General features: G+C 35.1%; 3 protein-coding genes across 3 annotated transcripts in view; all 3 read left to right on the plus strand.

Annotated features, from left to right (window-relative positions):
• LOC103516764 (zinc finger protein 845-like) overlaps window positions 1-5987 on the plus strand; it is an 11764-nt gene extending 5777 nt beyond the window's left edge. The window contains exons 7-11 of the mRNA XM_026829065.1: window positions 2034-2322; window positions 2640-2933; window positions 3431-3571; window positions 4340-4534; window positions 5303-5987. Of these exons, the coding sequence (XP_026684866.1) occupies window positions 2034-2322; window positions 2640-2933; window positions 3431-3571; window positions 4340-4534; window positions 5303-5592 (1209 nt within the window). The 3' untranslated portion in view covers window positions 5593-5987. The remainder of the gene's footprint in view (window positions 1-2033; window positions 2323-2639; window positions 2934-3430; window positions 3572-4339; window positions 4535-5302) is intronic.
• Window positions 5988-7305: 1318 nt separating this feature from the next.
• LOC113470545 (zinc finger protein 22-like) lies at window positions 7306-9806 on the plus strand. The gene is made up of 2 exons (XM_026829066.1): window positions 7306-7740; window positions 9025-9806. Exons 1-2 carry the CDS (start codon window positions 7629-7631, stop codon window positions 9171-9173), a joined length of 261 nt encoding a protein of 86 aa, XP_026684867.1. The 5' UTR covers window positions 7306-7628; the 3' UTR covers window positions 9174-9806.
• Window positions 9807-10333: 527 nt separating this feature from the next.
• Window positions 10334-11008, plus strand: LOC103516766 (zinc finger protein 82-like; the record flags this gene model as incomplete). Its single annotated transcript, XM_008481754.1, has 2 exons — window positions 10334-10517; window positions 10814-11008. Coding segments are annotated over exons 1-2 (379 nt in total), but the record flags the coding sequence as incomplete, so codon positions are not given.
• Between the last annotated feature and the right edge of the window lie 354 nt (window positions 11009-11362).

Consider the following 11362-nt stretch of genomic DNA (forward strand, 5'->3'; position numbering starts at 1 on the left):
TTTCCCTCCCCGCCCCCCTTCCGATCTCAGTATCTTTTTTCCGTCTTTTTTTTTTTTTTTTTTTTTACTTTACATTTATATGGGTTCTTGCCAGCTCTATATTTTCAGTGTGATTTCCCTTTTTTTTCGACTATGGAATTACTATTATTAGTACCGTTTTATTTCCCAATTACAGAAAGTTCTTCCTTTGCTGACAGATTGTTTTCATGCCGTAGCTGCGCAAGAGTATACAAAAATAAAAAATCACTAGTAAGACATCAGACTTGCGAATGTGGTCAAGAGCCTCAAAACTAATGTTCTGTCTGTCAATACAGGGACAAACACAAAAGCCAGCTGACGAAACATATGGCCATTAGACATTATCAGTATCAATTATAAACAACTATTGAAAAAATGTAATAAGTGCCTAATTGGAAATTAATAAAATAATAATAACCTCAATATCATTTTCGGTCGTTTTTTTTTTACTTTACATTTATATTTAAAGTCGTTTTTTTACTTTACATTTCCCCCGATTACGAAAAAAAGGTATTTGTAAACTCCCCCGATGGTAGAACCTGGATTTGACTTTCTTTCTAATTTCTGATGCTATTTATTTGAACATATGAAACATAATGCATCCGTAAAAACATGAATATTTGGATGCGAAGAATTAAAATATATAGAGAGATGTGAATCAAATGACTTATAATTTCTAAACACCAAAAGATGTTTACCACGCCCAAACTAATAGGTAATTAAACATGAAATGTCCAAATCATTGTTTATCACACATTTTCCTCTTTCTATCTTCAAGTATCGGGGGAATTTACATAGTACACATTTCGGGGGAGTTTACCATTTGAGACTCAGGTAGTCGATTTCAGTTTCGGGGGAATTTACATCCGGAAATGAGGACCCTTGAAAAAATCGGGGGAATTTACATACAGCCTTTTTTACTTTACGGTAATTTATAAAAATAAATAAATATGGGTTCTTGCCAGATCTATATATTCAGTATGATTTCCCTTTCGTAAATATTTTTTCACCTGCCAGATTTTTTTTTCTTTTCAAATAGTAGTAGGTACTTCCCAACTTCTTAATAAGATTAGTGCGACGAATAAACATCCTAACTTTATTTTTTTCATTTACAGATAGTTTGTATAAAGGAGGCGGTTTGTTTTCATGTAGTGACTGCTCCAGAGTATACAAAAAAAAGGCATCTCTGACCAGACATCAGACCTATGAGTGTGGTCAACAGCCTAAATACCGCTGTCCTCTCTGTTCTTACCGGGCAAAACAGAAAATTCATCTAACAACTCATATGGCCATCAGGCATCATAAAAAACTGGGCAAAATTTATTAGTGATGTATTTTATGTATTTAAAATACCGATAATTTTCTCTTTATATCAAAAGTCAATAACTCTTTATTGTTTTGAATAATCAAATAAATATTTGAATTATTATGCAATTATGGTTTACAAAGTTATGGATATTGATAACTTCATGTATTGATCAATTTTATCATCTTTTTAACTCAACACTGCCAAATAGGCCATGTAGTCCCATTATTATGTTAAGGCCTTCTCTTGATCCCTTATTTGATCAAGAAGAGAACGCCTTAACTCATTTGCGCCCGCTGATCCCAAATGGGAACAAATATATTTGGGGTCATTGGTAAGTTCTTATTTGATCAAGAAGAGAACGCCTTAACTCATTTGCGCCCGCTGATCCCAAATGGGAACAAATATATTTGGGGTCATTGGTAAGTTTGTTATGACTTATTTCTGATTTATCTTTCCCCAAAAAAAAAATCCACCAAAATTTAATTTGGGCATAAATGAGTTTAACATAATCTTTTTGCGAGATCTTTCTCTTCAGCCTATGAGAAAAAAAAAATCCACCAAAATTTAATTTGGGCATAAATGAGTTTAACATAATCTTTTTGCGAGATCTTTCTCTTCAGCCTATGAGGTTTCTGATAATCCGATTCCAGAGTATCCACGGCTTGATTGTATAGACTTCAATTATTGTTCATTTTCTCCTTCTGAGATCTATAAGGCTCTGTCTTCACTACCACAGAAGTTTTCTTCTGGTCCCGACATGGTTCCACCTTACATTTTGAAAATGTGTGCAGCTGTTTTGGCAAATCCTTTGTCAGCTTTATTTAATGCATCTCTATCGGCTGGGGTGTTTCCATCAAAGTGGAAATCTAGCTTCATCTTTCCAATTCATAAATCAGGCGACAGATCCAACATTGCTAATTACCGTGGGGTGTGTATTCAGTCTTCTATACCCAAAGTCCTAGACAAATTGGTCTCTTCCGATCTTTCATTTGCATGTAAACAGTTCATCTCAGACCAACAGCACGGTTTTACAACCAAAAGATCCACAGTTACAAATCTCCTCTGTTACCAATATGACATATTAAGATCTTTTCAATCTGGGAACACTGTCCATTCTATCTACACTGACGTAGCCAAGGCGTTTGATAGAGTTAATACCAATGGTCCCCTGGATTCTCTTATATCCAGGTTCGACTGTATCTGTTATTTGTGGCAGTTTTACCGGGCCAATGGATTTTTCAATGTTGGCACACTTGTGATTCTTGCTTGAATGACAATAATATGGATTGTTCCACTTGTAATTTATAACTCGTAATTGAATACCAGTTTTTCTCCACTGTAAAGCACTCTCATGTCACTGGTTTTCTTCGATTATTTCCAGACTTCACCAACGCTTTCGTTTCGTACCGTAATTTCTCTCTCAGGGGGACACAAAATTCCCTCTTTGCTTGTGACGTGTGCCACAAATCGTACAAAAATCGCAAAACTCTGGTCCGACACAAGGACTATGAATGTGGCAAGGAGCCACATCTTCAATGTTCTTACTGCACGTATCGCACAAAACATAATTGCTCTCTGAAAACGCATATGGCCATCAGACACTCGTAAGGCTGATTTACTTTGAGGTCGTATTGTGTATTTTATTGAACGAAGAAGAACTCAATATGTAAAGTGAAGGAAAAATGTAGATCGAATATGTTTTATTGGAAAAATTACGACAATGTAAAAAAGCTCAGGGAAGAGAGGAAGGCAGGGAAAAACTATCTATTGAAATGTTGCCTTAGCAACCAGAATACAGAGTGGACTGGTGATTGTAAATACTGGGTGGATACACAACAGGTCGAATCTTCGACATGGCCCCGACACTTTTTTGTCGATCAGGGTAGAGTATTTTCGAAGATGGACAAAATACTCTGGATTTAAAAAAAAATGTTTATTCAGTGATTTATCTTTATCATTGACTTTTTATCTATTTTCATTCTTAATTAATTCTTTGAGTTCGTACGACGAATTCTCTCACAGGTAGGTATTCCAACTTGAGAAGCTTGTTACCATCTTGCCGCTCTGATCACCCGCATCAAATCAACAACTTTTTAATTTCAGATATACTGAACAAATCAATTCTGTACAAATACCTGCATTATCGGAAACACAAACAGTGGACGTCCATGTTCCGTTGTGACACATGTGACAAATCGTACAAAAACAAAGTTTCTCTCAATCGTCACAAGAAAATCGAGTGCGGTAAAGAGCCGAATCTCCAGTGTCCTTTTTGTCCGTACCGGACCAAACACAACTGCTCTTTGAAAACTCACGTTACGCTGAAACATACGTCCTCGGTCGCAAAACTTAATTAGTGGAACGGCACGATACAAAATTCAAATGTATGGTCTTCCGTTTTTTCATAAAGATGTCTTACCAAGACATCCATCAAGATGATAAGGATGTATTTTATATCATTGCTTGTTTGATCAGAGCTTTCTTGTGGAAACAAAAAAAAATCAAGTTTTTTTTTCATATTTTATTTTAAATCCATTTAAGTTTTAGATGATCTATTATTTTATTTAGTGCTCATGAAGGATCGAGTTGACATTAGCTATGATTTGTGCTTGAGTTTATGCTAGTCTATCAGGACTCATTGCGTCAGTACAACCTAGTCTTGTAAAAAAAAAAAAAAAAAAAACCCTGGTGCAATACTTTTTTGTCTTAATTGTTTTCATTTATTAATATTACATTTTTGTGCTGAAATCAGCTAAAAAATTATCTAGAGGTAAAGAATTTTTGAGACGGCTCTATGTATAAGAAATTTAGTATATCTTCTGAATAAATAATCTTAGAAGCAATACCGATACCTCCTTGTTAATTCATTTTAATCTAACGTCCTAGCTTCGAGTGCCACTGCGGGCACAATTGAAAAAAATATTTTGTTTTTAATTTTTTGTTGCAAATTTAATGTTCTTACCTGTCAATTTTGCTAAGTTTTGTGCTCTATAACTGTTTCTGTCTTTTCAGATTTCTTACAGACTTGTATGATGTTCAAATACCTTCAGGCTCAGAGAATGAGCCGGTACAGTTCTGTGTTCAATTGTGAAACCTGTGGCAAATCCTATAAAAACAAAGTCTCACTCAATCGTCACAGGAGAATCGAGTGTGGTAAAGAACCAAATCTTCAATGCTCCTATTGCCCGTATCGGACCAAACATAATTGTAACTTGAAAACCCACATTGCTCTTAAGCACTCATCCACATAGAGAATGTGCTATATTTCAAAGCAGAATTGAAAAGGTTCTCCTTGGCTGTAAAGGTACCAGGAATTATTTCGATGACATGGCATCTCCCAAATCCTATTTTTTATGATCTGCGGGGGAGGATTGATGTACATATAGTTGTTTAATGGCCAGTGAGCTTGCATTAATAAATATTTATTCTGGATACATAAACTACTAAAGAAAACACGGAAAATTATGTAATGAAAAGCCTGTTCAATAAAAGACAATTATTTTCGTGTCTCTACAATTGAGCCGAAGCTACAAGGATTAATCTCAGCAAGCTGTAACAATAACAAGGTGCAGCTTAACAAGGTCAAGAAGGAACATAGCTTATTTTTTTATTATTTTTTTTTTTTTTTACATTTGACATGTACATATCACGACAAAAAAATAAATAAATTTGTAGGAATCTATTAGCTTTAGTAAAATGTACATAAAGTGATAATCACAAATAAACCGTCCAAATTCTTATTTTATACACTGATTACTTTCAATGTTATTTTTTCCTCGTATTATTACACTTTGGAGGTGATATATTTAATGGGACGCCCGGAGTTATTGATAGTTTTATTTCAGCCTTTGAAGACTCGTAATCTGTCGTTTTTCTGGGAAAGGGTAAATTTTATTATTATCAATAAACTAGAATTTCTCACTTTTCCAAACAATATGCAGCAATGAATTGCTTTGGAACACAATATTTTCAAATTAAAAGTTATTTTTCCAGATTATCTTTGCCAGTTTTGCAGAAAATACATCTCTGAGCTCACATTACTTGGTCACTGTCAGCAATGTGTTTTTCCCAACAGACCCGACAGGAGTTACAAATTCGTGTGCTTTTCTTGCGACTATCATACGAATCACAGTCTTACAATGCAATATCATATTCGAAAGCATACCGGCGAGAGACCATATAAATGTGAGCTGTGTTCATACAGGTGTAAACAAGCCAGTGATTTGCGGAAACACGCCCGGATTCGTCATAATTATGATTATTGAACAAACATATTGCATTATATGAAAGAAACAAAAAAAAATCTCTCTCCCTCCCTCTCTCTCTCCCTCCCTCTCCCCCCTCTCTCTCAATAATAAATCATTAATTTCAAATTTTCAGAATATCTCTGTCAATATTGTCGTACGTATGTACATCACTGAACTTGATTTGCTCAATCATAGTAAGCTTTGTAATTTCACTTATAGACCCGACAATAGTTTCAAATTTGTGTGCTTCTCCTGTGATTATCACACTTGTCATGGTAGTACAATGCAATTTCACATTCGAAAACATACGGGCAACAAACCGTATAAATGTGACCACTGCACTTACAGATCTAAACAAGCTTGTGATTTGAGAAAACATGTTCGAATTCGTCATCCGACATTGAAAAAAATATAAATAATATTTCGTAAACTGAATGAACGGTGAATAAAAAAATATTCCTGAAAACCGCCAAAAAGTGGTCGAAAGACGCCAAAAAGCGGCCGAAATGCCCCCATCTGCAGCATCTATCCTGACCAAAAGTTTTGTGTTGTATCCTTGTCACATTTGTGGTCTTCATACCAAATTTCAAGTCTCTAGCTCATACCGTTCCCAAGATATTATTGAATTACACCAAAAACCGCCAAAAAGCGGCCAAAATGCTGCCAAGCGTTCCACCGATCTTAACCAAAAGTTTCGTGACAACCAAAAGTTTTGTGTTGTATCCTTGTCACATTTGTGGTCTTCATACCAAATTTTAAGTCTCTAGCTCATACCGTTCCCGAGATATTATTGAATTACACCAAAAACCGCCAAAAAGCGGCCAAAATGCTGCCAAGCGTTCCACCGATCTTAACCAAAAGTTTCGTGACGCATCCTTGTCACATTTCACAGCTGCAAGCCAAATTTCAAATCTCTAGCTCTTACCGTTCTCGAGATATTTTGTTTACAGACAAACAGAAGGGCAGACAGACACACACACGGACCAATGGCTGAAACTTTAGATTTAGGCTATAGGACCTTCAAAACGTGTTTTAGCACTACTGACCATCGTCGCATCCTTGTCACATTTCACAGCTGCATGCCAAATTTCAAATCTCTAGCTCTTACCGTTCTCGAGATATTTTGTTTACAGACAAACAGAAGGACAGACAGACACACACACGGACCAATGGCTGAAACTTTAGATTTAGGCTATAGGACCTTCAAAACGTGTTTTAGCACTACTGACCATCGAAATTTTGACCCGATTACATTACATTCCTCCCTATAGGTTAAGGAAAGTAAAAATGGTACCAAAGAAATTTAACCAATTAAAAAAATATATATTTTTAATTATTATTATTAACCAATTGAAAAATAGTAACTCTAGGCTGCTTAGTGCTTCAATCCAAGGATCACTTGTCCATAAAAAAAGCGTAATCTTCATTACTTTTTTTTAGAATACCTATGCCAATACTGCTGTACGTACATCACGGAACTTGATTTGGTTAATCACAGTAAGCTTTGTGATTACATTTTAAGACCAGATAGTAATTTTAGATTTGTGTGCTTTCCCTGTGACTACCACACATATAGAGGTGACGCCATGCAATTTCATATTCGAAAACATACGGGCAAGAAACCTTATAAATGTGACCAATGCATTTACAGTTCTAAACAAGCTTGTGATTTGAAGAAACATATCCGAATTCGTCATTAAAAACATAATAGGGAGCTCACAAAAGAAGATGACGTTTTAAAAATAAATTACTCTTTGTAAGGCTGGGATTATAGAATAAATAACTTTCATTATAAAGAGTGTTTTAGTTGAAAACTGAATATTTTGTTCAGAAAAAAAGAAGTCCTTTTTCACATATGTATCCTCCCATTGATGTAAGTATTATGCAATCTGAATTTTGATTTTTCAGAATACCAATGCCAACATTGTCTAACTTACATTGCCGAATTCGAATTGCTCAGACACTGTAAATTTTGTAACTTTCCTCATAGACCTGATGGTAATTTCAAGTTTGTGTGCTTTTCCTGTGACTACCACACATATAGAGGTGACGCCATGCAATTTCATATTCGAAAACATACGGGCGAGAAACCGTATAAATGTGACCAATGTTCCTACAAATGCAAACAGTCTTGCGATTTGAGGAGGCATATCCGAATTCGTCATTAAACACATAATAGGGAGTATCCAGCGCCAGCTCACAGAAGAAGATAACATTATAACATTACTCTTTGTAAAGCTGGGATTATAGAATAAATAACTTGTTCTGATGGTAACATTACCCTTTGTAAGGCTGGGATTATAGAATGAATAACTTGACCTGATGGTTATTTCAAGTTTGTGTGTTTTTTTTTTTGTCATTATCACACGAATCACATTAGTACAATGCAATATCACATTCGAAAACACACAGGCGAGAAACCGTTTAAATGTGATCAATGTTCATACAGATGCAAACAGTCTTGCGATTTGAGGAGGCATATTGGAATACGCCATCTATCATTTAAAGACTAACTAAGATATATTTAAGACAAGCATAATAATTGTATTTTTTGTTCGTTTTCATTATTATTCGTAATTTCACGTTTGTCTGTTTTTTTTTTTTTTTTTTTTTTTTTTTTTTTTTTTAAATTCAGTTAAACTCATTGTGAATGAAAATTGTACAGGCACGTTAAAGTGGCACGTAAACTTTGCTTTACACTCGTCGCCAAAAAGTATTGTGTATTTTATTGAACGAAGAAGAACTCAATATGTAAAGTGAAGGAAAAATGTAGATCGAATATGTTTTATTGGAAAAATTACGACAATGTAAAAAAGCTCAGGGAAGAGAGGAAGGCAGGGAAAAACTATCTATTGAAATGTTGCCTTAGCAACCAGAATACAGAGTGGACTGGTGATAACTATGAATGTGGCAAGGAGCCACATCTTCAATGTTCTTATTGCACGTATCGCACAAAACATAATTGCTCTCTGAAAACGCATATGGACATCAGACACTCGTAAGGCTGATTTACTTTGAGGTCGAATCTTCGACATGGCCCCAATACTTTTTTTGTCGATCAGGGTAGAGTATTTTCGAAGATGGACAAAATACTGTGGATTAAAAAAAAAAAAATGTTTATTCAGTGATTTATCTTTATCATTGACTTTTTATATATTTTCATTCTTAATTAATTCTTTGAGTTCATACGACGAATTCTCTCACAGGTAGGTATTCCAACTTGAGAAGCTTGTTACCATCTTGCCGCTCTGATCACCCGCATCAAATCAACAACACAGTGCGCCAGGCCAAGTTCCGGCCTCAGCACGCCAGTTTGTATATTACACGAAACATTTCAGCTCATTTTTACCCCTATCATAACTCCGTTAATTTTCCACGCATTGTAATGAAATTTGGACCATGTGTTAAGTTATACATGTTTATTATGCCTGCGAAATTCCGAAGTTCTAGCTTTAACGGAAGGGGTAGAAAGAAAGCATTGTATGGCTTTGCACATTCGAAAACACACGGGGGAAAAACCGTATACATGTAACTATTGTGATCGCAAATTCAAACAAAGTTCTCACTTATACACTCACGTCAAAGTAAGGCACTCATAGGTACAAAGTAAGCCAGTGAATTACTCAGAATTGATCTTTGGGTTTTCAGAAGAAAAGGAGAACAATTAAGTATTATTTTGAATTCTAAATTTTGTATTTTTTGTCTTTTACATACATAACATAGGTATTCCTCGAAATAGGAATCTAGGCGCACGGCAGTGCGCCAGGCCAAGTTCCGGCCTCAGCACGCCAGTTTGTATATTACACGAAACATTTCGGCGCATTTTTACCCCTATCATAACTCCGTTAATTTTCCACACATTGTCATGAAATTTGGACCATGTGTTAAGTTATACATGTTTATTATGCCTGCGAAATTCCGAAGTTCTAGCTTTAACGGAAGGGGTAGAAAGAAGGGCTTGAAAATCGCTTATTTTACGACTGACTCACTGACCCACTGATTCACTCATCAAAATTATGAGGCACTTCCCGATGTCGTAGAAACTTGAAATTAGGCCGGATGGTAGGTCTTAATGAGTAAGTAAAGGGAAAAATCTGAAAATCGGCAAAAATTGCACTGGGCGCCGCCCACAGGCGGAATTAACCGCTTTTGGCGGTTTTCACAAAACGGTTAGAGATATCGAAAAAGTTATGATTTCCTAAATAAATAATGTGTTCTTTTACTTGTTTCTTTCTGGGCAAAAATTGCACTGGGCGCCGCCCACAGGCCGAATTAACCGCTTTTTGGCGGTTTTCACAAAACGGTTAGAGATATCGAAAAAGTTATGATTTCCTAAATAAATAATGTGTTCTTTTACTTGTTTCTTTCTTCTCCTGTTATTATTTTTCATTCTATTAATTAAACTCAACAGGGAAGGAATGTCTGTTAAAGCCAATAGAGAATGCTATGTTACTAAAGTGTTTAAAACGTTGGACTAAATACAGGTTTATTTATTATGTTTATGTTATATTGTGTCTATTTCGGTATCGTTTTTCAGAAGAAATGTGTTCATGTAAACATTGTAATTCCTACCTTTCATTCTGCGATTTAGTCGACCATTGTCGATTTTGTACGGACTAAATACAGGTTTATTTATTATGTTTATGTTATATTGTGTCTATTTCGGTGTCGTTTTTCAGAAGAAATGTGTTCATGTAAACATTGTAATTCCTACCTTTCATTCTGCGATTTAGTCGACCATTGTCGATTTTGTACGAATATGACTCGACCCAACTTGAAGTACACGTATGTTTGCTACAAATGTGACTACCACACTTCCGTCAAAGACAGAATGAGACGGCATATTCGAACTCACACGGGGGAGAAACCATACGCTTGCCAATATTGCGATCTGCGATTCAAACAGACCGCTCATTTAAGAACTCACATGAAAATAAAGCACGGTATATAAAGTCACGTAACCTTTTTAAACCCTCTACCCTGTTATAAACTATAGTCGAATTTTATTATTTTTTTAAGCAACTAGACCTAAAAAAAGGCTTGGTGACGGAAACTTGGACACTTTATTAGTTAAGATTATTTTATTTTATTTTGTTATTATATACTATTAAATCTTTAAATGGTTATGTTAAATCAAAATTACTATCCATGCTATTTATTTTTCCACAGTTCTATGAACAATTCTCAACTTTGTATGACGTTCGTTACATTATTTATGTTTAATTTTGAAATATTTCAGTTTCCGATGTACTTTGTCGACACTGCAATTCCATTATTCCCAATACCAAAATTCTCGCCCATTGTGGAACATGCCCTTACACACCTCGACTCAATGCTTATGATTACAAATTTGTCTGCTACGAGTGTGACTACCACACCCACATCAGTCAGAGAATGGTTTATCACATTAGAACTCACACGGGAGAGAAACCTTGTAAATGTAGCTATTGTCCTTATAGATGTATCAAATCTTCTGAATTGCTCAGACATTTGAGAATTCGTCATGATGATTTATATGAAGAAGGAAAATGTTCAGGACGATATTCACAGTTTCTAACCCCTACATAGTTTATATTTTCTGAAGCCTAGGTCCTAGTTACTGTTTGATATATTACAAAAAAAAAAGTTCTAGGAGAAAGAGAGAGAGAGAATTGTGTTATAATAATAATACCATTTAGGGCCAAAGCGAAGACATGTCTTTTAAAAAGGACAATGAACACATGGAAGTAAATATTTTCTAGCATTAGAGTCGGCCATAAAAAAAAAAAAAAAAAAAAAAAAAAAAAAA

Source organism: Diaphorina citri, unplaced genomic scaffold, assembly GCF_000475195.1.
Source record: "Diaphorina citri unplaced genomic scaffold, Diaci psyllid genome assembly version 1.1 scaffold1659, whole genome shotgun sequence".
Lineage (NCBI taxonomy): Eukaryota > Metazoa > Arthropoda > Insecta > Hemiptera > Psyllidae > Diaphorina > Diaphorina citri.